The sequence below is a fragment of the Bos indicus genome, chromosome 23, assembly GCF_029378745.1.
Source record: "Bos indicus isolate NIAB-ARS_2022 breed Sahiwal x Tharparkar chromosome 23, NIAB-ARS_B.indTharparkar_mat_pri_1.0, whole genome shotgun sequence".
Classification (NCBI taxonomy): Eukaryota; Metazoa; Chordata; class Mammalia; order Artiodactyla; family Bovidae; genus Bos; species Bos indicus.
In genome coordinates, this window is record NC_091782.1 from 26,329,738 (window position 1) to 26,355,973 (window position 26,236).

Genomic DNA, 26,236 nt, shown 5'->3' on the forward strand with positions numbered 1-26,236 from the left:
TTGTTTTAAGCCCCCCAGTTGTAGTAAGTTGACACAGCAACCGTAGAAAACCAACACACAGACCTGTTTACTTCCCCAGAGCACAGGATTACTGTGCAGCAAATCCTACACAGCGCATGACTGCATCCATCCCACAATTATTAAATTTACCTCTAAGAGGTAAGGACTCTTTTTCTAAACATAATCACACTATTCTGTCACACTAAAATGTTATAATTTATATCTTTTATACTTGAAGTTCATTCGATTAAATGTTCAGCATTCTAATTTTCCCAATGTCTCATAAAGACTTATGTGCAGTTGGCTTACTTGCATTAGGATCAAAGCAAGGTCTGTCCATAGCATTGGAGTGATATGAACATCTTGGTCTTGAAGACTTGGATGAATGAATAGAGCTGTCAGGCAGATGAGAGTGGGTGGGGACTGTGAGGAATTCCCACAGCCCAGACCCCCGGGCCATGGAGGTGTGTGTGGAGGTACAACCATTCATGGTGGAGCCCTGGGGATACACAGGGCTGGGCCCCCATCAGGAACTCACAGATGCTGGGGGATGCCAGTGGCCATCAGGGGGTTTACTGGGCTCTGGGGGAAGCAAAGAGGTGCGTCCAGCTCTCCCCAGGGAGCACAGAGCTCAGTGTGGCCCCCGGGGTGGAGCTGGCCTGGGAGGGAACAAAGGTGCCCAGGCAGGGAGCAGGCCACCCCCACACGTCTTGTGTGATGGGACTGGCACTCAAGGGGTGAGGAGGGAAGGCAGGAGGGCACCCCGCGGGCCGTGGGAGTCACTGAGGGAGGTAAAACAGGGTGGTGATTCTCAGGTTTGCTTTTTAGAAAAATATTTTGATAATCTTTGATCAGTGGAGAACAGACCAGGGCGAGGGGAAGGGCGGTCAGGGACCCCCATGTGTCTGTCACCTCTGGCCCCGCCCCTTCACTGGAGGTTCAGGGGTGAGGGTGAGGCAGGCAGCTCACTCCAGGAAGAAGAGAATCCGATACTTCGAAGGCCAAGTATTCTGGGGAGTGATCACTGCAGGCCCCACATGTGACCAAAGCCACAATCACTCCCAGTCCAGGCTCCCTGGCTCCTTGAGAGGCCAGGGGAAATGACGTCATGTATATTCATTCGTATCAAATTCACACATCACCTGTGTCATAGAGATCTGATCTGGGGGATCCCGTCAAATGGGGGTGAGGCCCCTGTGCAGGGCCCCATAGTGCCTCATGCAGCTGAGCTGTGATGACCAGGCAGGCTCCCCTGAGCACAGTTTGGGTCCACTGGGTTCTCATTATTTCCCCACCTCCCTGAACACTGGAGAGCCCACAGTAGAAAAAAATAGCTGTTCAAAATGCATAAGAAAAGTTATTTTTATTATCAGAAGCAAAATGTCTCTCAAAGAAATTTTTTAAAAATGTCTTTTTGCCATGGCCAGTGATAAAAGAAATGTTCACATATTGAGATATAGGGAAGTCATTCTGACTTATACATGAGCCAACTTGAATTTTATGCCAACTGAAATACCTGTTTGTGGCCAATCAAACATACATTCTATATCTGCTTTAGTTATTAGAGACAAGAGCACTTTGACCAGAAGGAAATATAGTCCATGTTAAAAATAAAGATTAAGGGACTTAGTTGGTAGTCCAGTTGTTAGGACTCCATGCTTGCATTGCAGGGGGCACAGGTTTGATTCCTGGTCAGGGAACTAAGATCCTGTATCGTGCAAGCAGAAGTGGGGGCCGGGGGTCGGGGGGTGCAGAGTGGGGAGATTAAATGCCTTCCTTCCTGGGGGACTCCAATGCTGGTCCTTCTTCCATGATAAGAGTCTGTGCCAGGTGCCAAGGCCATGCTGACTGTACATGTGCTGATCTGTGTGGTGTTTTTTTCCCCAATCTTGAAAAAATGTATCCCTGACTCATTTAATGGCCTTTGTTCTAACAAAGATATACAAAACTGTGCTGGAAACCATATATGTCCAGAGCAAGCTGCTCAGAATAATCTGGGAAGGTATCTTTCTGGCTAGTCCTCAGTTTGCTCAAGTAAAACTCTTGCCTGTTCTTATTATTGCTTATTGATTGTTTTCACTGACACCAGAAAAATAGCTGTTTCCTGTGGAAACCGAAGAATGTCAGATTATTAATTTCTACACTTGATTCTTTGATAAGCTATGTGACAGATGTTATATGATAATTCCTACCAAAAAAATCAAGGGGATGACATAATCTATATTTCCCTTTTGTATTTAATTTTTAATTCCAAAAAAAGATGTGCTAGAAAGAGATGGAAAATCTGATTTTATATTCAATTCTAAAGAAAAAGAGTAACTAAATCTGCTCATTGGAGCTTTATTATTTAATGGCCACTAAAACTTTGGAATAGTTTATTAGTCTCACAACACCCAGGGTCTACACTTAGATAAAAACTTCATTGCCAGAAGTTTCATAAGTTTGGTCCTCAGTGTTCTGGGTGGCCCTGCTGGCTTTATTAAAACTTGAAAATCTTTCTGGCTCGTTCAAGACTTTTCTCACCCCCCGGAAGCTTCCTCTGGCTGCCAGGCTGCAGAAACTTCTTCACGGCCGGGAGATTGCTGACTCTGGTTTTCAGGCCCTGCAATGCACAAGAGCACAGCTTAGAGTGCCGCTAAAGACCAGCCCCGTCACTGACACTAGTCAGCAGGGACTCTGAGACCCTCCTAGACAAGGGCCAGCTGAGGCCCCTCCATCAGCACCAGGAGGAGGCTGGACATGGACACCCAGTGAGCCAGGAAGATGACAGCCCAGTGGCGTTTTCCCCAGAGATGTCTTAGTATAAGACTCCATTCAGCATCCCAATCTTCCTACACATCAGTCCTGAAGGTTCACCCTCGAGTGCAGTGTGAGGAAAAGTGTCAGATATCAGCACAGATTAAGGCTCCAGATATCAAGACAAGAAGAGCTAGGAGATGGGGCTGGAAGTGAAGGCAGAAAGCATGAAAGGTAATCTGTGAGGTGAGTCAGAGCCAATCTGCCCTCAGAGAGAGAGACGGAGACAGAGAAATCAACGTGTGAGAGAAGGAACAGGAACTGAGGGGAAGAAGTGATACGGTGGGGACCCTAGCATTGCAGTCCCACTGTTCAGAGAACAGATTCTGAGGTGGGAGGCGTGGGCACACCCCCACCCCTACCCCTCCACCGCCACCCCAACCTCCCTCCCTCCCAGTCCAGGGCCGTGGGAGAGCGCACCTTCAGCAGAGGGAAATTGGCCAAAAGACTGGGGTCTAGCTCTTCCACATAATAGAGCAATTCAACCAGGTGGATGTCAGCCTTGCTCAGCTTGTTGCCCACAAGATAGTCTTGTCTGTGGCTCTTCAGCACCTGGCCAATGGAGGGGTCAGATCAGGAATGCAGGTTCAGACAGCCTGGGCCATGCTCCTCCCCTGCCCACCACCCAGCCCCACTTCTCCCTCTGCCCCTCACTGGGCGGGTGGGGACCCCAGACCTTCTGCTCCTCCCAACTCAGTGAGATGGGCCAGTTGAGTCTGCTGTTCCCTCCTCATCCCCAGTGGAAGCCAGACTATGATTTCCTTTTCCTGTTCCCTCCTCACTGTGGCTGCCTTACTTCTTCCACTGGGCCAAGGGCTTAGCACCGTCTGCACAGTGTTGCTGTTGACCCTACATCCTGAAGTGTGCAGCCCTGAACTTCACAACATGACCCTTCATCCATCTCTCTCTCGCCTCTTTCTCCTCTCTTTCTCTCTCTCTGTCCCTCTCGTCTTTCTCCCTTGGGCAGTGACTCCAACTTCTTAACAACCTTCTTCAACCCTGAGCAAACTATTTCGGTCTACATTTCTCTTCTTTCTTGAAGCTTCCTGATTTCCTGGTCTCTCTCTGGGGCCTGAAATAAACCTGGGTCAACCTGAAGTCCCTTCTCCCTTACTCCTAACTTGCACCATGTTACAATTTACACGCTACAACGTCTGGAGGTGAACTTCACTGATGACTTAACTCACTCTGTTATATAGCTAAAATTAGGTGTTTGATTGAGAGAAGAGGAATGTAGAGATAATCACATATGATCATGGAAACAAAAGCTTAATTCTGGCATCCACATGGTAGGTTCATATGAATTCATTTTATACATTTTAAACTTTTCTGCATGTATGAAATGTTTCATAATAATATGTTAGGGAAATATATTATATTTATTAAAATATTCCAGCAATATGAAAATCATAATGTATAAAGAGAAAAATGCATACAGCACCACTAACTAACATAATAACATTTTGGCAAATACACTTTCAGATTATATATACATACAGAAGCATGAAGAGTTTCCCAGGTGGCTCAGTGGTAAAGAATCTGCCTGCAATGAAGGAGACCGGGATTTGACCCCTGGGTCGGGAAGATCCCCTGGAGAAGGAAATAGCAACCCATCCCAGTATTCTTGCCTGGGAAATCCCATGGACAGGGGAGCCTAGTGGTCCACAGTCCATGAGGGCACAAAAAGTTGGATATGATTGAGAAACTTTTTGAAAACAAAACAAAAAATATAAAAGCATGGACAAATGGATAATCATTTGGAAAAGAATATAATATCAAAACATATTTTATAAAATATAATTTTTACTTATGCTATCACTGGCCCTTTGTTTTCAAAGTACCCTCTGTCCATCATTGCTCATGCTCAGTTTTGTCCAACTCTTGGACTCATGGAGCTGTAGCCTGCCAGGCTCCTCTGTATATGGTATTTTCCAGGCAAGAATACTGCAGTGGATTGCCATTTCCTTTTCTAGGAGAATCTTCTCAACCCATAAATCAAAGTACAGATGAACTCAAACTGCTAATCATCAAAGAGTTTATGATCTTGTGAACGTTGCATAAACTCTTAGCACCTCAAGGGCTGGGAGGGTGTGCTCTCTGATTACTATTAAATTCTTTGCTCCTTGAATATGGTCAGATAAGCAAGCAATGAATTAACATTTGCTAAATAAATGAAAGAATGCTCCTATGCTCTGTGTTAATCTTTATATATGTATGTAACCCTCCTGAATCTCTTAAAATCATTTTTTTCTAGGTTAATCATTTTTGTTTAGCATGATTTCGGGTAATTTTGATCTTGAAACGCTCTCCTCTTACCATCAAGAAGAAGCATTAACTAAGATACATACTAGGCATAATGACGGAACATTATTTCCTTGGCTTTGTATGACCTTCTTCAAAAGTCTGAGAGCCATGTCCCCAAAATTTGTGATTATTTTCTCCTGAACATCTTTTCCTCTCTCTCTTCCTCCCCAATTCTTCCCCCATCTCTGTTGAGAAATATCTCATCCATCCCAGAAACACTTCCACATTCTCCCGACAGGCAGCTGCTCTCATGTCTCCCTACACGTGGTACCAGAATATTTTCTGATGTATGGCTGACATCACGCTCTTCTTGGATCAAAGCCCCTGTGCTATGTTCTGCAGGATCCATCTACCCCAGGCTCCTGTGTGGCTTTCAGAACTTCCACAGCCCAAGCTCTAAGTAAAACCATGAAATTCCATTGAACAGAGAATTTCAAATTGGGTCTGAGTCAATAGAAATTATGCTGAAAAATGATAATATGTGTAAAACTGGTGCAATTCTCCCTCAGAGTCAATTTTTAGAAAATGCCCTGAGAGTCAGGATGCTGCATTAGTACTCAGGAAGGTTCACAGAAGTGAAGGTCGATTCCCCAGCACCACCAGGCACTACATTCCTTTGTCTTCCCATCTCAGCGTCAAGACCACTAAACAGTCCACTTACGTTTTCAAATGCAGGGAGATAACGGTTTGTTGCCCTCTCTTGGATCAGGGTCAACTTGGTATTTTTTTGATCAGGGGGACACAGTGGCAAGAGCATGATCATTTCCCCCAAGTCTGCCACACCCTCTGTGTACATATCAATCCTGAAAGACAAAATGACCAAATTGCCAAATGTCTCCTGCCTTAGATTTTCTAGTTTAAGAATAGATAAGAATGGGGCATCAAAAGATGATAAAGTAATTCTCCACTGGGTACATTTTTCTAAGCCAGTCATGGAGTTACGATTTTTATTAATTTTAACATTTCATTCTAGAACAAGCCATCAAGGTAGACATAGCGAATATTTTGGTTATACGCATGATCAAATATAGGGACAAAGCACACTGGGGACCCATTCGTAGAGGCATGAGAGAAATGGGTAAATCCCTGCAGGTAACCTCTGAGACCATACCTGGGTTTGCCATCTCTGCTGTGACGTAGTCTATGCACAGTTAGTGTGATGCATTAGCAGCACCTCAGTCACGTCTAGAGAGAGTCCTGGCACAGTGGTCCCAGTCATGTCCCTCTAGCTCTCCCTTTCTCATCCTGTTACACCACTAGGTCCATTTAGATGCCCAGTATCAGTAGTTCCTCCAGTTATTTCTGATAGAAATGATTCCACAACCTCCTCCATATATGATTGCCCGACTCTGGCCTCATTTGCATTTCTCAATGCGCCACCCAAAATATCCCCTGAAATAGTACAGTTCTTCATACAGTTTCAACAATGAAAATTTCAAGTGATTTCTTTTTTGTTTTTGTTCCAAAAGAATTTCCTACAAAAGTTGTTTTTTTTTTTTTTTGGTAATACAAGCCTTATTGAAATACATTCACATAGCATTACTTTCATCCTTTAAATGGTACTATTCTGTAGTTCTGGTACATTCTGAAATCATCACCATGTTCTAATTCCAGAACTTTTTAAATCGTTGTATCCAAAAGGAAATCCAGTACCCTTGACAGTCACTCCCCATTTCCTCAGCTTTATAGCCCCAGGCAACCACTCAACTACTATTTCTGTTTCTATGGATTTGAACGTCAGGACATTTCATATATTTGGAATCACACAATATGTAGCCTTTTGTGTCTGGTGTCTTTCATCTAGTATTTTTCAAAGTTCATCCATGTTGTCACATACATCAGTACTTTACTCCTGCGTACGTGCTATGTCACTTCAGTCGTCTCCGACTCTTTGCAACCCTATGGACTGGAGCCCACCAGGCTCCTCTGTCCCTGGGATTCTCCAGGCAAGAATACTGGAGTGGGTTACCGTGGCCTACTCCACTTTACTCCTGTTCGTGACTAAAAATATTCCATTATAGGGATGTATCATTCTTTGTTCATCCGTTCATCAGTTCTTGGATATTTTGTTTGTTTCCACTTTTTGAATATTATGAACGCTGTGCGCTTTCGTGTACAAGTTCGAGTGTGGATGTGTTTTGTTTCCTTTTTTTTTTTTTCACTATGAATTGATGCTTTTGAACTGTGGTGTTGGAGAAGACTCTTGAGAGTCCCATGGACTGCAAGGAGATCCAACCAGTCCATTCTGAAGGAGATCAGCCCTGGGATTTCTTTGGAAGCAATGATGCTAAAGCTGAAACTCCAGTACTTTGGCCACCTCATGCAAAGAGTTGACTCATTGGAAAAGACTCTGATGCTGGGAGGGATTGGGGGCAGGAGGAGAAGGGGACGACAGGATGAGCTGGCTGGATGGCATCACTGACTTGATGGACATGAGTTTGAGTGAACTCCGGGAGTTGGTGATGGACAGGGAGGCCTGGCAGTGCTGTGATTCATGGGGTCGCAAAGAGTCGGACACAACTGAGCGACTGAACTGAACTGAACTGATGAAGTTTATTATGGGTAACTTATAAACAGGCAGGAAAGACAGTGCAAACAATGGTCCACAGACAATTACAGCTGCACTTTGTCCTCCCAAAAGGGATCTAGGGGAATTTAAAAGGGTCAAAACTAAAATTAGAATCTGACTACCAAGTGAGAAGCAAGTCTACACTGAAGGAACCTGTGGTTTTTCCTCCCCTGGGGGGTCTCATGACCATTAACCTTCTGTGTCAACAAAATGCATTCTTCCAGTTTTCTTATTAGATGAAGGCAAGGGTAAAAATTGATGGGGAACTTATCCAGCTGGGGCACATTCTTTGTCGGGAGGCTAAAGCGCAGCATGCAGAAAGATGAGGGTGTAGGAATGGTGACCTGAAGATGGGGGAGGGGGGCAAAATGCAATCAGTACGGTTCAGCCACACATCCTCACAGATAATCCCGTGGAGCTGAAGACTAGGTTTCAGATAAAATAGTAAAGAGCAGGATGTTCATGAAAGTGTCTGAAGTCACCAGCTGTTTAGTGATGAACCTGCAATGGGAGTGCTGGCCATTCCGCCCCAGAGGCTGTGCTCTTGACCACAGCACATGTTGCTACCCACTGACAGGCATCATGCTGAACTTGAATTATGAAATGTGAATGTGTCTTTCACTCTCCTGGGTGTATACCCAGAAGTGGAATTGCTGAGTCATATGGTAACTCTTTAACTTTTTGAGTAACTGCCAACAGTTCCTTACATGATTTTAGTATCAGTCAAGTTGTCCCATTGCAACAGAGAGGATTTCCCCCAGTTTTGCTTGTATTGAATAAATCTGGCTGCTTCAGACGTATATTAAAATGTTCCAGATGACTCTGGTGTCTTGAGTTATCCCCTTTGTTATCCACTGTTATCCCCAAAGTTACGTACTTTGTTATCGCCTGTCAAGTGACCGGTCCATAAAGAGGACTGATAAATTAAGCTCCTGGTTATCATTCTAAACTTCCTGGAACTTAAGACTCAATTCCTTTAGATCTTCTTCTTCTCAGACTTTATCCTCTAGACACTCGGACATTTTGTCCCTTGTCTCTAGCTGTTGGTGGGTGTCTAGTCTGAGCTCCTGGAGTCAAGGCTCCACCTTCTTCCCAGCTTAATGGTTTACTCGTGTTTGGAATCTTCCGTCACTGTGCTATACCCACGGACCACGACTTCTTACATAAGCTCTTGATTCCACTCCAAGTTCACCCTTCTCTCATCTTCATAGGTCCCTGCTGTACTAGAGCTCAATTACACCATTATGGTCTATAGCTGGTGTTGGTCATGATCCCCATGAACACACCTAATTGCTCAAGGAAACACCTAGGAGTGTTCCTACTTATCACTCATGAAAGAATGGAAAAAATACCGTACAGGGCTCTCTCCTTCATGTCTTTCCCATAGAGATCATATTTGGTGGCAATGTAGTTGAGAATGGCTCTGGTCTGCACCAGCTTCATCCCATCAATTTCAACCATTGGCACTTGCTGGAACACTAAACTCCCATCTTTTGAAAGGAGAAAAGAAGAGAGAACTATTGGATGAATTACACCCTTTTAGGACGAAAAAAAAAATGTTGATGTAACTGAAGATATGAAATGAAATACTAAAATGACCTGGTATAATTAAGCAGCATGGCATTTTGTTTTTGGCTTCCCATAGTCCTTTTCCTGCTCAAACTTTTATTTTCTTAACCCATTATTTCATTTATCTTTTTTGAATTACATGGGTGATTCCTTCTAATTCTGAGTCTATTTGTCTTTAGGGATATTTTAGAAAGAAGTTGGAAGAGGCTGCAATAGGGCCGCCACCTGGTTGCTAATTTGAATGAGACGTTCTAAATAAGTCTCACGTCATATAAGGCAGATTTTGAGAGATTTCTATGTGCAGGTCCCTTTTCCTGCTCACTGAGTCTGCAATATTGCTAGACTTGTCAAACTTGCCAGAAAAAAGGGTTCATGGCAATTTCTGGGCCTCGTTTTCCCCTCTTCTCTCTGATGCATGTGTTTCCCTGACCTTGGGTGGGAGGGCTGTGTGGCATCCTGAACTGATATGGTCACTCATGGTGCAGAAAAGCAGAGAGAGAGAGACCAGCAAGGGCATTCACAGGGCACTCGGGCTGGTTCCTTGAGCAAATACTAGAGTTCCAGCCCTTCCTAGTCCCAAGTGAGCTGCAAGACCTTCTCAAGGAGCCCCATCCTTACCTTTATTCACATTTCTTCCTCTCCTCTGACCCCATCCCTACCTTGCACACACAAGGCCTTTTTGGTATTCAAACCTCAACTTATGGCTGCTACTAGATCCTCCCATTAGAAGAATTCAGTTTCTTACCATATCTTAACTTATCCAAATCTTCTGAACTTTCTATAAGTTTCTCTTCAAACTGGAAAACAGAAACAGTCACTGAGTTTTTATTTCATTCCATAGCATTGCTGAACTTGCATGGCCTCTACCTGCTGCCCACTATGGAGACTGTAGGATTTCCAAGTTCGGCAGGGTGCACAGAGGACAGTGATCAAGGCCATTTGGAGATTTAGATTAGAGCCACCAAGATAAAAGCGTGGGTTGCAGCAAGTAACTGCTTATTTTGCAGGCTAATTCACCTCTACCTTGTCCCCACCTCTGTCAGTGATTATGTAATGATTTGGGGGGAGGGGAATGTCACTGGAGGGAAAGGACTGGGAAATTCTTCTAGTTATGGAGTTTTAACTAGTCTCTGGAAAGTCTTTCTCTCCCTGTGAAATCAGGACAGGAATTTGGGGTGTCCCCCAGCATGGGGTTTCCATGAGGTCACTGACTCCCAAGATGCTGCCACCAGGGACCTCTGCTGTATATTACCTCCCTCCATTCAACTTTTTATTTTAAAAAAGTGTCTTGATGATGAAAAGTTTGAGAATTGGGAGGTTTCTAACTGGGGCTTCCTTGGTAGCTCAGACAGTAAACAGGCCTGCAATACAGGAGGCCTGGGTTTGATCCTTGCATCAGAAAGACTCCCTGGAGAAGGAAACGGTAACCCACTCCAGTATTCTTGCCTGGAGAATTCCATGGACAGAGGAGCCTGGTGGGCTACAGTCCATGGGGTCGAAAAGAGTCGGACACAACTGAGTGACTAACACTTTCACTTTTACTTTCAACTGACTCAGTGAAACAGTTTATTGTGGATCTACATGATTCCTTAGGGTTAGACCACACAGATAGTGAGGTGTGCGGGCAACAATTCGCAAAGTGCCCAGTTCAAGACAACATGAGGGGTGGTGGGTGGTCACTGTGGGAAGGTGTCAGAGGAAGGATGGGACTTGATGGTGGGCTGTTGCTTATGAGGCTGAGGGAGATGAATGGGGTTGTGAGGATCAGCCTCTGGGCCCTGAGAACCCAGAAGTCCTGACCAGTGGCCTCTGGTCAGCCTTGCCCCACACCCTCCTCCTTCGGGCTGGGTTGGACAAGAGGAGACCTGGATGCTTTCAGCTCTTCACCCTCCTGTGCTGAACTCATCCTTCCCAGGAACTCTGAACACATCCTTGAGCCCCAAGGCTGGACCATAGCAAAAATTATTGGTTGTTGATTTATAGAGAATAAACAAGCTAGAATGGTTCAGTTTGTTTTTCTGTGTACTTGTTTCTTCACACACTTGAGAACGGACCGTGCTAATGTCTGGCAATCAAGAAAGTGTAATCTGAGGCTCCTTTGTAATCTGAGGCCAATACTTGGCCACCTGATGCAAAGAACTGACTCATTGGAAAAGACCCTCATGCTGGGAAAGATTGAAGGCAGGAGGAGAAGGGGCTGAAAGAAGATGAGATGGTTGGATGGCATCACCAACTCAATGGACATGAATTTGAGTAAGCTCCAGGAGTTGGTGATGGACAAGGAAGCCTGGCATGCTGCAGTCCATGGGGTCGCAAAGAGTCGGACACTACTGAGCGACTGAACTGAACTGAATCTGAGGCTCAGGTAAATATGTTAGGAGGCTAAGGGAGCACACTAGAGGTTCCTTTGCAGGACCCCACCTCACCTGAGACCCTCCTTTACTGCTAGCTCTCCCCTAAGGGATCAAATCTCCAGAGTTTCTCCATGATTCTGAGGTAGGCGATTGATGGGCCTTTGGGCTGGGCTGCTGGTGTTTGTTAAGTGGAATAAAGCTGATGCCTTGTTTTCACTCAAACATCAAGGACAGAGCCCTTGTCCTTGAAGCTGAGCTCTGCTGGAATAAAGAGATAAAGTGGCCACTCCTGAGGTCAAGGAAGACTTCCCTGTCTGCACATCTACAAGACGTCTCCTTGGGGTAAAAAATGGAGGGGGTGCCTCCCCATAATGAGTATGGACATGTACCCACAGACATCTGCAGTGGGATTCATCTTAGCCAAAAGGAGCATGCATCCCGGGGAGGGTCCTAGGACCAGACAGATATGAAAAAAGAAACAAGCTAATTGGCCAAAGGTAAACAAAGATCTGGAAGGACTGTCTTATATAAGTGATTTAATTCACTCCTTTACTCCTTCTCCTGATTAGAGAGGACACCTATACATTTTCTTTGTAGGTGTGTTTTTCTGCCTTGCTTCTGTCTCAAATAACCTGCTTCTCCGTGTGCTTTCCCATATGCTGTGCTCCCATAAACCTTGCACCTGTTTTTACGGTTCTCGCCTGCTTGAAACATTCTTGCTTTCAAACGGGGGAAAGAGCCGGGGGAAAGAGCCGGGGCTACTTTGCTTTTAGCCTCTAGCCCCTGGAGGTCTAGTGATTAGTATTCCTGGTTCAGTTCCTGGGCAGGGAACTAAGATCTCTCTTCAGTACTGCAGTCTCTCCGAGATCATTTGGTGAGAAACCCGGGAGTTCAAGGTGAACTGCAGATCTCGCTAAAACTATTGGCTGGAGACTCCTGACTTTCACTCTGTCTTCCACGGGGCTGAGATTTTCTTTCCTGCCTTACTTGCACAGTAAGATTTTTTTTTTACCTAATTCTTTAAAATCCTCTTGGGGAAAGACTAACTGAAGTCTTGCTGCTGCTGCCAAGCCCATACTTGACTGCTGTGGTACTTTAGCCCCAACTCCAGTTCCTCCAGGAGTTCCCCTTCACTCCAGGCCTTGGCAGCCCATAGGCTGGGACAGACTACTTATTGAGCAGGCCAGTTCCAATCAGCCTACATCTAGGTCAGTATCTGTCATCTATAAAGCTTAAGGGAAAACCTGCAATCACTATGTGCTGGTCCACATGTCCTCTCCAGGTACGAAAGGAGGACATCTTACTCAAGGTACTAAGGACAATTGGAGACTGCTGGTTAAAATTAAGTGGGGGCTAGAGGATGCCCCAAACCCTGTCAAGGAATAAGGTCAAAGTAAATTCAGGGGATGCTCTGAATCCCCTTCAGGTGTCTCCTAAATGTATAGAGGATGGTGCATTACATAGCTAGAAGCGGTCTCTGTTCTGGGTTGCAAGTTATTCAATATAGGAGGATCCCTTTTTAAGCCAGAACACCTCTGGAGTACATCCTTAAGAACTAGCAAGCTTTTACTGAAACAGTGCCTGGCCTTTATGCAAACTGAGGGATGAGGAAAATGGCCTGGAAATGAATCTCTTACAATTCAATTTTTATTGCCACAGGATGAGATAACGGACTGTTTCCTTATGTTCAAGTTTTTAAGGCCTTTTATCGTAATTCTGCTCTATGTGGCTACCATAATGAGAAAAAACTCTCCTAACATTCTAAACGATCTCCTTCTAACTTCTCCCAACTCTCAGGGGGGAACCAACCTTCTCCCACTCCTACACGTTCCCTTACTTCTCCAGGTCTTTCTGATCAAACTAAGACGCCTACATCCTCAGAAGAACAAATCTTTCTGGAAAAACATCTTTCAGCCAGTCTGCCCCTATTATTAAGACCAATTTGACACTATTTGGTCTATATTTTAGCTATGAAACTATGACTACAAAAAAAAAAAGGAAAGATGATTTTTCTTGATAATATGACCACAAAATTAATTAAAACAACTTTTTTTTTTTAATTGCAAAACTAGCTCTTTTAGCATGTGCAATTAGAAAAAGCTAACTTGCTGAAGTACTTTTTTTTTTTTTTAATTCTGACCCTGAGAGAATAAAAATATGCCTAGGAAAAAGCTATATCAACTCTTACCATGTCCTTGAGATACAAACACAGCCCACTTTGCCTGAAACTTTGGCCTTGGGTTAAGTAGAACTTCAAGCCAAGGGGGGAAAAAAGGAGGCAAAGAGACATTTTAAATCTCAAGCAGAAAACTATGGGATCTCTGTCTGGATTTATGTATGTCAGGTAAATGAAAAAAAGACTGTCTCCTGATATATACGGGAATCTCAAACTATTTTGAAAACCTCTAGAAGAGAGAAATCCAGCTGGGCAAATCTGATAGCAAGCCTTTGGCATGGCTTTCTTGGCCTTGAGAGCCTTTTGGGAATTTAGTCTGAGACTCTTTCTGAGGAGTTACACCCAGAGTCAGCATTAAATACCTTACATAGTCAAGGGACCAAACATTTAATTTTTTAAAAATCTATTATTATTATTTTCAATGGTTATCTTTAATTTTTAAATTTATTTATTTAACTTTTGGTTGTGCTGGATCTTCGTTGTTGCACACGGGCTTTCTCTAGTTGCAGCAAGTGGGGGCTCCTTTTTGTGGGGTTATGCAGGCTTTTCATTGCAGGGTCTTCTCACGTTGTGGAGCACAGGCTCTAGGGTTTTAGTAGTTGAGGCACAGAGGCTCAGTAGTTGTGGTGCACAGGCTTAGTTGCTCCGTGGCCTACGAGATCTTCCCGGACCAGGGATTGAACCCGTGTCCTCTGCATTAGCAGGCAGATTCTTATTCCACCAGGGAAGCCCTGGCTACCTTTATTTTTAATATTTATTTTATTCATTTGTTTGTTTGGCTGTGCCAGATCTTATTTGCAGCATGTGGGATCTTTAGTTGCAGTTCTATAAAGTCACCAAATTTATTTTAAAAACAAATTCGTCTTGGCTGTGTTTGGTAAAAATGAGGGTAATTTTAGAAAAAAAATTCGTTTCACTAAATATGAAATCCTTATGTCTGACTCTGTGACACTGTGGACTGTAGCATCAGGGTCCTTTCCAATGAATACCAGGTGGCGCTAGTGGTAAAGAACCGCCTGCCAATGCAAGAGACAGAAGAGATGCTGGTTCAATCCCCTAGGGGAGGGCCTGGCAACCCATTTCAGTATTCTTGCCTGGAGAATCCCTTGGACAGAAGAGCCTAGTGGGCATAGTCCATAGGGTTTCAAAGAGTCATATATGACTGAAACGACTTAGCATCCATGCATGGCCTCTAGAGTTATCACTGAGAAAAACACTTGTTCAACTCTTTGAGACCCCATAGGCTGCAGCACACCAGGCTTCTCTGTCCTTCACTGTATCCTGGAGTTTGCTCAAACTCTTGTCCATTGAGTTGATGATGCCCTCCAGCCATCTCATCATCTGTTGCCCACTTCTCCCGCTGCCTTGGCAGGTGGTTTGTTTAGTACTAGCACCATTAACCAGAGAAGGCAATGGCACCCCACTCCAGTACTCTTGCCTGGAAAATCCCATGGACAGTCGGACAAGACTCAGCGACTTCACTTTCAATTTTCACTTTCATGCATTAGAGAAGGAAATGGCAACCCACTCCAGTGTTCTTGCCTGGAGAATCCCAGGGACGGGGGAGCCTGCTGGGCTGCCGTCTATGGGGTCACACAGAGTCGGACACGACTGAAGCAACTTAGCAGCAGCAGCAGCAGCAGCAGCAGGAGCAATAGCACCATTAACAGAGTCCTACATTTGCTCCTGGGAATGTGATGTTCTAACACTATAAAATGCCTGGGGGTGCTCGTGGATGCTCCCATCCCTCTGTTAATCACCCGCTTACTTGTTTGCATCCTCACTAGAGTGCAAGCTGCCTGAGGGCGAGGACTGTGTCTGTCTCATTCATTTCTGTATCCCCAGAACTTTGCACAAAGCCTGGCACAAAAGCGAAAGTGCAAGTGGCTCAGTCATGCCTGACTCTTTGTGACCCCATGGACTATACATTAGTCCACGGAATTCTCCAGGCCAGAATACTGGAGTGGGTAGCTGTTCCCTTCTCCGGGGTATCCTCCCAACCCAGGGATTGAACCCAGGTCTCCCACACTGCAGGCAGATTCTTTACCAGCGGAGCCACCAGGGAAGCCCAAGAATACTGGAGTGGGTAGCCTATCCCTTCTCCAGCAGATCTTCCCAAACCAGGAATGGATTAACCCAGGGTTTCCTGCATTGCAGGTGGATTCTTTACCAGCTGAGCTACCAGAGAAGCCCTAAAGTGCTCCCACCCAAAATTATTGCTGAGTGAATATATTAAATCTTATCAAGTGGTTTGTTACAGTTGGCTCATCTTAACCTTAATTTCATTTATTTTTCTAATATTACATACAGTTTTTCTTTTATTGTGGGAATTTCTAGCATGTATAAAATTTTTAAAAATGTACAGTGTTTCTCATACCCTTCAACAGCATCAATAATTATCAACTCAAGCCAGTCCTGTGTCATCTATATGCCCATCCACATTCCCCTTTATGTAAAAATGGAGCAGATTCTAGGTATCATATCATGTCACCTGGTATACTTCGTGCATATTTCTAAACCAAAAGAACTATTTTGAACATAAACATAATAAACCTAAAAATTACACCTAAAATATTAACAATTATAACATATTCAATCAGCAATCAAGTTTCTACTTGAACGTGTCATAAATAATATTTACAGTTTGTTAAAAAATGAAATCCAAGTAAGTTTCACACAATTGGACTAGTTTATGAGTTTTTTGTTTCCTTTCAAAAAAAAAAAAAATGTTTCTATGCTCTTCCGCAGGCAGGATTATTTACATTTTCATTTGGTCAGATCAGTCCATTTCTTTCTTAATGTGCAGCTATTTTTATGCAACGCAAAATCATACTCAGCTCCTTTAATGAGGAGGTCTGGCTCATGTGAGAAAGTGCTTTGATAGTCAATAGCGATCCAAGTTAAGAGGACCTACCTCCGCTCCAGCTGCAGCCAGGAGCCACCGGATGGCCTCCATCCTGCCTCGGGCATCGAAATAGTGAAGCTTGGGCTTCCCTGCCATGATAGCAGTTCCTCACTTCCCATGAACCTGGATGAATCAGACCACAGAGGCAAACTGTGCTTTACAACGTCCAGTCCATTTGAACAGAAGGGGTAGAGTCTGCCTTTTTCATGGCGGCATTGCAACAGTCCCATGTGGTTCTTCCTTGGTCTAAATTCCCACCTATCAACAGGTGTCATTGTGCAGTTGCACCAAACCAAGTCTCAGATTGCATCTGTCCTCTCTCAGAGGACTTAAATAGAGCAGGGGCTTAATCTTGCTCAGCTGTCACCTGGGGCTGGTGAGGGGACTTGAAACCAGGAAACTTCACTGACAGAAAGGGGCAGGGAGCCGAGTCGGGCCTTGACTGGCAGGTGGTCTTGTTCAAAAGCATTAACTGTGTCTGAATCCTGCCCTGACTGTCTCTAGACCTTCTAAATTCTCTCCACAGAAGACAAAACTCATTCCTTTTTTTCTTATTGGAATTCTATATATTTTTCACCGCTGGATGAATTTTATTTTACGATCTAGAGAAAGAGATGCTAGTGCCCTACCTTTATAGCACACGGAAAAGAACTAACATAGGTTTAGTGTCTACCACATAGTGGCCATTTTCTCACTTTGATCCTCATTTCTTCTTCACAGAAATTACTTGAGGTAAATTCTGACTCGTCTAAAGTAAGTGGTGAGCCCATTCGATTGTACCTTGCTTTTTAAACTGGTTTTGAAAGCTGGGACATATTCGCTTTACAATGCTGTGTTGGTTTCTGCTGTACAACATCTTGAGTCAGCTATACACATACACGTCTATCCTCTCTCTCTTGAGCTTCCCTCCCACCCCACCCCCATCCCACCCCCTAGGTCGTCACAGACACCAGGCGGACTTCCCTGTGCCACAACAGCATCCCCCTAGCTGCCTGTTTTACACATGGTAGTGTACGTGTGCTAGTATTTCTCGCTAAACTTGGCCCACCATCCCCTTCCCCTCCTGTGTCCACAAGTCTGTCTTACATCTGTGTCTCTATTCCTGCCCTGCAAATAGGTTCATTGGTACCATTTTTCTAGAGTCCATATATATTCATTAACATATATTTGTTTTTCTCCTTCTAACTTACTTCACTCTGTATGAAAGAATACAAATGACCCAATTCCATTCCTTTTTATGGCTGAGTAATTGCCCATTGTATATATATGTACCACATCTTCTTTATCCATTTATCCATCAATGAATGTTTCAGTTCAGTTCAGTTCAGGAGCTCAGTCGTGTCCGACTCTTTGCGACCCCGTGAACTGCAGCACACCAGGCCTCCCTGTCCATCACCAATTCCTGGAGTCCACCCAAACCCATGTCCATAGAGTTGGTGATGACATCCAACCATCTCATCCTCTATTGTCCCCTTCTCCTCCTGCCTTCAATCTTTCCCAGCATCAGAATCTTTTCAAGAGAGTCAGCTCTACACATCAGGTGGCCAAAGTATTGGAATTTCAGCTTCAACATCAGGCCTTCCAATGAACACCCAGGACTGATCTCTTTTAGGATGGACTGATTGGATCTCCTTGCAGTCCAAGGGACTCTCCAGAGTCTTCTCCAACACCACAGTTCAAAAGCATCAATTCTTCGGCACTCAGCTTTCTTTGCAGTCCAACTCTCACATCCATACATGACCACTGGAAAAACCATAGCCTTGACTAGATGGACCTTTGTTGGCAAAGTAATGTCTCTGCTTTTTAATATGCTGTCTAGGTTGGTCATAACTTTCCTTCCAAGGAGTAAACATCTTTTAATTTCATGGCTGCAATCACCATCTGCAGTGATTTTGGAGCCCAGAAAAATACAGTCAGCCACTATTTCCACTGTTTCCCCATCTATTTGCCATGAAGTGATGGGACCATGATCTTAGTTTTCTGAATGTTGAGCTTTAAGCCAACTTTTTCACTCTTCTCTTTCACTTTCATCAAGAGTTTAGGTTGCTTCCAAGTCCTGTCTATTGTAAATAGTGCCGCAGTGAACATGGGGGTGCATGAGCCTTTTGAAATTATGGTTTTCTCAGGGCATACACCTACCAATGGTATTGCTGAGTCACATGGTAGTTTTAATTTTAGTTTTTTAAGGAAACTCCATTCTGTTCTCTATAGTGGTTGTATGAAGGCACTTTTATTTGATGTCAATGTCTTGGGATTTTGTTATACCAGTGTGTGCCAGTGATGGATTGTGGCCCATTGCGGGTTGTGAAATTAACACAGCAGGTTCTGACTAGTGTTTTTTAACTGCAATATAATAGTAAATATGAGGGTGTGTCATATACAGTTACAGTAAGCACTTTTTGCTAAAACTTTCATTTGAATTACATAACCATGTACAACTCCCCTTGTCCTTGTCCTTGAAATAAAGTGCTGACTCAAGAGTTAACCCCTGGGAAATGTGAAGATGTGAGAACAAAGAATAGCTGTTGGGCTGGGGAACTGGTAACAATGTAGACTATAAATCTGCTACATAACAGAATCACCCAACTCAGGGCTCCCTGAATGATATAGAGAAAGACCTGACACGTATTCCTAAATTGGTTTTATAAGAAGAGATCCCCTCCAGATGAAAATTGCTGACCACAGGAACATAGACCCTAGACTGGTTGAAACCAGAAGGTTGATGATGCTTGAAACTTCACCTTGATGCCAATCAATCTGAGAATTATCCATGAGCGGATCATATCCTGCTCCCTGAACACTATAAATCTCCTCACTACCCTATCCAGGGTGGGTCACAGTCTTGAGGGCATTAGCAATAAAAGCTACTCTTTCCTACTTCCTCCAAAACTCTGTCTCTGCATTGGCACCAGTGAACAGAGGCTGAGTTTTGGTAACAGATATATTTGTTGTGTGATTGTCTGTAACAGCGAAGCCAAACCTGCTTGCGCACTGGATCTGTTCCTTTAGCTCTAACCTTTGTGCTCTGTAGCCTTTGCTTAGTCATGCTGGCTCTGCACCTTTTGTAAAAGAATGCTACCTATAGCCTGAAATACATAGGATAGCCAATTTTCAAAGTCTTTTCCTTCATATAAAGATAAAAGTCTTTTCCTCCATATAAGGATAAAACAGTTGCAAAACAAAGAATAACATTTGCCTTGTTGGAGGTTTATAGAAACATGATCAGACCTATGTGGATGGTTGGAAGAACAAAAAATGCACATCCTGTATTATTATGAGTCTGGCTGGCAACAAGAAATTTGCATCCACCAGCCACACCACCCTCTCCTTTTAGTATAAGCTTGAATTCTAACACAGGTTAGATGGTTCTTTGGGATTCTAGTCCACCATCTTTTCAGTCTGCTGGCTCTCCCAATAAAATCCCAGGCCTTGCCTCAATACCTCATTTCTCTATTTAATGGATGGCTGTGTGGCAAGCTGTAGGAACCGGGACTCAGTAATGTGTCAGTATGTGACTGTGTGGTCTGGGTTGTTGTAAAATGTAAGAGACACTTGTGACTGGGACCAGCCAAAGAAGTCTGGTAGATGTTGCTCTAGCCTGAGGTGTCTGCACTAGTGACATTTGGGGCTGGATCCTTCTTTGTTGTCCCGTCGTCGGAGTGTAGTTACTTAGCATCGTCCCCAGGAGCTGCCAGTAGCATAGTGCTCCTGTCCCCAAGGTGGCTGGGTGAGTTCAGCAGTGGCCTTGGGCAAGTTTTATCAGTGAAGACAGTACAGAAGCACAAGAGTCATTAAAAAGCAAGGATTCAATTGCTTAGACTTAGGGAGGGACAATTTCAGTCCCATTTTTAGTCAACAGACCTCTGGCCAAAAAAAAAAAAAAAACAATTAAAAAAAAAATTCTTGTAAGATTTTGTGGTTGTTGAATCTTTAGCACAGAAGTCCCTGCACAATAGTTATGTTTCAAAAAAGGCATGTGAAACTGGTACCCTGTAACTTATAAGGCCATAAGGTAGAAACAAAATGATATGCCAAGAATACCAACTTACTTAGCAGAGTAACTACAGATATGGAGACAACTTGATGACAGCCTCTCCGACTGAGCACTGCCCACTCACACTGACGGACTAGGATGACTGACAGTCAACTTTAGAAGTCACATGCTGAAAATATACCATGCCTGCACAGAGAACTCTTAAAACTTACATTGAAACTTACATTTACTGTACACTAACCATTTCTGAGCTCTCCCCCTGCCCACTTGCTTCTTACTCCTAAGATAAATATGCCACTCAAAAGGGGTCAGGAAGACAGATCTTAGCATTGCTTCCTGTGTCCTTGCTTAGCTGTCGGGCTATAAAGCCTTTTTTTTTTTTTTTTTTTGCAAAAGACCATTGCCCCAGTATTTGGTCTTTCTCTTGGGACAAGGAGCTCACTTGCTTGGTTACAAAACTTGAGTTTTCTGTCAAAATAGTTTAAACATTCCAGAAGACCTTTATTTATTTGTATATCTATTTTCTTCACGGACACCTTGTTTTCGGCTGACACGTGATGTATTTCTTCTTTTTAACAAATTTCCTTCAAGCTTCCTCCCCTAAGACCCCTTCTGCAGTTTCAGGTATCAAGAGATAATGGCTGGTGGGAAACAAGATAGGAGCCTGATGGGGAATCTGCTTTTAAAGGGTTTAAATTTAGTCAAAAGAACAGGTTTGTCGACAACCTACCATGCACAAAGAGCCCAACGGTGGCTTCATTTTAATTGGTTCTGAGCCAAGGATAATGATTCTAGAAGTCAAGTAAGTCAGAGCAATGGGAGCGACTGAAGGCTGAGAAAGCACAGGCTGCTGTGCCCTGCCCAGGTCGGCTCCACCTTCACAGCAGCGTCATCCAGGCTGTGACCTTTCCATCCCTCCCCACCCTACATTAGGGGTGCTCCTCATTTTTGTCTAAAATCTGTTCATAGACATTACAAGTGCTTGTTTTTTGTTTCTATTTCCAAATCTTCTCCCATGGGCTTATTTGAATTTTTTCCTGTGAATTCTCTTTTGCCCTGGAAGCTCCAACCTCACTGATTTTGCAGGGTCTTTGAGATTCTGAGGCTTCTGTGCATGAGACCTTTGTTTTATTCTTTTTAAGTTGACATTTCTGCTGACTCCCATTATGCTGCATCCTACCTCCTGGGGGGCTTCCCTGGTGGCTCAGATGGTAAAGTGTCTGCCTACAATGTGGGAGACCCGGGTTCGATCCCTGGGTCAGAAAAATCCCCTGGAGAAGGAAATGGCAACCCACTCCAGTACTCTTGCCTGGAAAAGTCCATGGGCAGAAGAGCCTGGCAGGCTACAGTCCAGGGGTCACAAAGAGTCAGATACGACTGAACGATTTCATTTTCACCTAGTTGCTTCATGCATCTTTTAGAAACCAGCTCTGTGCTCCACTGATGTACCTAGCTCTTCCCTCAAGACTTCTCGAGTTATAGAGCTAGAAGTCAGCTAGCCACTCCTCCAAGTGTGTAATTAATACACTGTACCCCCGAGAGAACATGTGTTGGCCAGCTATCTAGTTAGTGATGAAGTCTGGATTAGATCTTAGTCCTCCTGCCAGACAGACTAGTCTCTGCCTATTGTATCTATTTTGTTATTGAATTTTCACAGCCTGCAGAGATTACAGTTTCTGTGCCCCCACTAACCTGTGAGCTCTCAGGAAGTAGTGACGTCATCATAGTTTTTAACACAAGACATTGCTCAAAATTCAACACGCCTTCTGTGTAACGTGGCATGATTAGACAGCCCAAGAGCCACACATGTGTTCTTCAGCATTTCCCTTAGAGGACTTGCAATTTCGCAATTCAGTAGTTTAGAACAATTAAATAATAAACTGGGATCGTGATCATAAAGTAATCAATCCTGCTTATAAAAGCCAACATTGTGCTGTTTAAACACAACTATCAAAACAGTAGAACTCTCCCACAAACTGAAAACATAATGACTGTGCAAAAAAATTGGACAAGTGCTTTGGCAGGGTAGCCCAGGAGAATATTTAACTTGGCAAATAGAATTTGCAAATTATCTGTTGGGCTGGAAACAGGGCAGTTCAAGAAAAGGGCATTATTTTTTCGAATTGCCTAAGAAATAAATCCACATGCACTTGCCTATATGCCCTATGCGTTTAGATTCACTTGCAATTTTGAATCTTTTCTTCGTAAGAAACTGTGCCCAGGCTTTGGTCCCTAAAATACTGAACATGAAGAAGGAGGTGGAGGTGGAGGAGAAGAAGGGAAAGCAGCAAGCTACTCTGTGCTCAGTCACAAAGTAACTCATATAAACAACAAGCTCACAGTGGTGAAATCAGCTTTGGAGGTGCAAATTCTGATTCTGACCCACCGCCATTGATGACTGACTTCCCAACAGGAGCTGCCAGTTCAAGTGACATGCAACCACTCACATATATTTTTCCCTCATCTCTCAAGTGGGATTCCCAAATGTGTGACTCTGCCAAATTCCAGTCCAGCATAATTGTGTGATTTCCATATGAATCACACTGATACACCATCTAGTCTAGAGAAGGCAACTCTAACATAAGCTCACAGATCCCTCCCAGCACTGACATGGTTGCATTTTCAAATTGCTCTTAGTAACACTCTTATTTTCCCCAAATCATCAAATTCTCTGCCCTCACTTTCTAAATTCTTGATTATTATTTTCCTCTAAAGACACATCCTTGAGGAACTAATAAACAACACTTGAATCATCTCCTGAGCACACCCAAGAAAAGGCAATAACGCCAGGTACCCACATAAAATAACACATTGAAAAATATTTTCCTCCTGAAACAGACATGAGAAACTATATGAAGATGATAAGGTCAGTACCAACCTAATAAAAGTCCTGCTGCCTCTCTGCTCAGTTCCTCAATGCCAGTCCTTGGGTGTATGCTAGATGCTTTAATAATTTAACAACCAGCCCCCGCTTCAGGGGTGGGGGTGGGTCCAATAGGAAATAGCCCCACACAGTTGACCAGGCTGGTAGAACATTCTGTACATGCCACAAAGAAAATGATAAATTAACAATGTTCCATTTCAAGGTGATCCATAAATGCACACACAGAGATTCCAGATTTATTTGGCTGCCCAGCAGACTGGTGGGGACCATGCTTTCATGAAATGAGATGCCAAGTTTATGGCAGATGGAAGAATCTTGGAGGGAGAGGGAGAGTGTGTCATAAGAGGGTGATGGCAGAAAGGAGGATATGGTCAAGAGAATAGGGAGATAGCAATCTAAAGTGGTAAAAAGAACTACATGAGGAACGGTATTGCAACCCCAATTGTATACACTCCCAAATAACCTTCCCAGTTTGCCCTCGCTCTGGGTGGGAGGGCTCACTACATCACCTGGGTCATTTTCAGACCATTCTCTTCTTGACTGCACCTTGGCTTTTCTCTCTAGCCCCAGGGCCTTTGCACACACTGTTTCTTCTGCTTGGAACACTCAATTCCCGTGTGTCCTCTAACATATTAATTTTGTTTGTTTATTTTTGAAGTTTTTTTAAACATCCCACTATAGTTGATTTACAATGTCATGTTAGTTTCAGGTGTATAGCATAGTGGTTCTATATTTTTATAGGTTATACCCCGTTTAAAGTAATTATTATCATACCACAATTTCAACCTTATGTTGTGAAGGTTTCAACCTTATGCTGTGAACTCCTTGAGGACAAGACTGCCAAGGGCTCACAGTTGACTACAGTGCCTGGCACATGAAAGGGACTTCATCAATATACATAAAATCTGTCTTTTTCTTTTTATGGCCTTGCCTCGCAGCTTATGGAATTTTAGTTCTCTGAACAGGGATTAAACCTGGGCCCTTAGCAGTGAGAGCATGGAATCCTAACCACTGGAGCACCAGGGAATTCTCATAATTTATCTTTTCCTAAATTCTAACATATATAAATGTAGAAAAGAGTTATAAGGAGCCCTGACACACCCATCACCTTGCTTCAACAATTGTTAGCAACAGTTTGATGCAAACTGCAGGTTTCATTTTTATTTAATCAATACATGATTTAATATGTGTCTTTTAAGCTTTGAGGAAATTACTTACATTACAGAAAAATTGCAAAAGTGGTACAGAGTTTCCAAATACCCTTTACCCAGTCTCCTCTGATGTTAAATCTCACATGACCACATGACTGCTCATGGCGCAGCCCAGGGAGTGCAGCAGGGCCATGCCCATACCAGGAGCTCACAGATAGCAGGGGAGGCCAGTGGCTTTCAGGATTATTGGAGACTTACCGGGCTCTGGGAGAAGCCCAGAGGGGCACCCAGCTGGCCCTGGGTAGCACTAAGGTGAGGAGCTAAGTGCCATCAAGTGGGAACAGTTGGCCAGGAAGGGAGCAAAGGTGAACTGGAGCCCAGATCTGTGTCACTCATGGGATGAAGCAGGTTCGTGTCACCTCCCATCCCCAGAACCAGCCCCAAGGCAAGCAACTTGTGGAGCTCTATACCAAGGTCACAGGGGTAAAGCCTTGTACCAAGGCTACAGATATGGAGCCCTGCACCAAGGTCATCTCCAGAACTGATGGAGCCCCATAGCCACCATTACCACGAGCCTCCCTGATCTACTAAACTGGCCAGCCCCCTGACTGCATTTTAGGTAAAAATACCCATCCTATAGCACCTAACCAATCACCTAATGCCACCCTTCCTACAGGAATTTTCTTTGTCTTGAAGTTATAAAAATTGGCTTGTTGTTGCTGTTCAGTCCCTAAGTCATGTCCAACTCCTCGGCCCCATGGACTGACTGCAGCATGCCAGTCTTCTCTGTCCTTTACTGTGTCCCAAAATTTGCTCAAATTCCTGTCCATTAAGTTGGTTATGCTATCTACTATCTCATTCTCTGCTGCCCCCTTTCCTTTTGCCTCCAGTCTTTCCCAGCATCAGGGTCTTTTCCAATGAGTTGGCTTTTCCCATCAGGTGGCCAAAGTATTGAAGCTTTGGATTCAGCAACAGTCATTCCAATGAATATTGAGGGTTGATTTCCATTAGGATTGACTGGTGTGATCTCCTTGCAGTCCAAGAGACTCTCAAGAGTCCTCCAGCACCACAATTTGAAAGCATCAATTCTTTGGTGCTCAGTCTTCTTTGGCTTCCCTGGTGGCTGGCTTCCCTGGTAGCTCAGATGGTAACGAATCAGCTTGCAACGTAGGAGACCTGGGTTCTATCCAGGTCTGGGTCAGGAAGATCCCCTGCGGAAGAGAATAACTGCCTACTCCATTATTCTTGCCTGAAGACTTCCATGAACAAAGGCGCCTGGCAGCTACAGTCCATGGAATTACAAAGAGTTGGACAAAACGGAGCAACTAACACTCACCCACTTACAGCCTTCTTTATGGTCCAACTCTCACATCCATACTTGACTGTTGGAAAAACCATGGCTTTGACTATATGGACATTTGTCAGCAAAGTAATGTCTCTGATTTTTAATATGGTGTCTAGGTTTGTCATAGCTTTCCTCACAAGGAGCTAGTGTCTTTTAATTTCACGGATGCAGTCAGCATCTGCAGTGACT

The 26,236-nt window shown here is 43.9% G+C and overlaps 1 protein-coding gene across 3 annotated transcripts; it reads right to left on the reverse strand.

Annotated features, from left to right (window-relative positions):
* Positions 1-1,344: 1,344 nt before the first annotated feature.
* Positions 1,345-23,669, reverse strand: LOC109577442 (glutathione S-transferase A1-like). Of its 3 annotated transcripts, XM_019986369.2 has the most exons (7): positions 23,546-23,669; positions 16,683-16,796; positions 9,984-10,035; positions 9,027-9,159; positions 5,762-5,903; positions 3,217-3,348; positions 1,345-2,602 (listed from the first exon to the last, which is right to left on the reverse strand). In XM_019986369.2, the coding sequence occupies exons 2-7, from the start codon at positions 16,767-16,769 to the stop codon at positions 2,480-2,482; spliced, it is 669 nt and encodes a 222-aa protein (XP_019841928.1). In that variant the 5' UTR covers positions 16,770-16,796; positions 23,546-23,669; the 3' UTR covers positions 1,345-2,479. The 3 variants fall into 3 exon arrangements, with proteins under 3 accessions (XP_019841928.1, XP_070634226.1, XP_019841929.1); XM_070778125.1 differs by lacking the exons at positions 9,027-9,159; positions 9,984-10,035; positions 16,683-16,796 and having other exon boundaries at positions 23,546-23,564; XM_019986370.2 differs by lacking the exons at positions 9,027-9,159; positions 9,984-10,035; positions 23,546-23,669 and having other exon boundaries at positions 16,683-16,790.
* Positions 23,670-26,236: the final 2,567 nt, after the last annotated feature.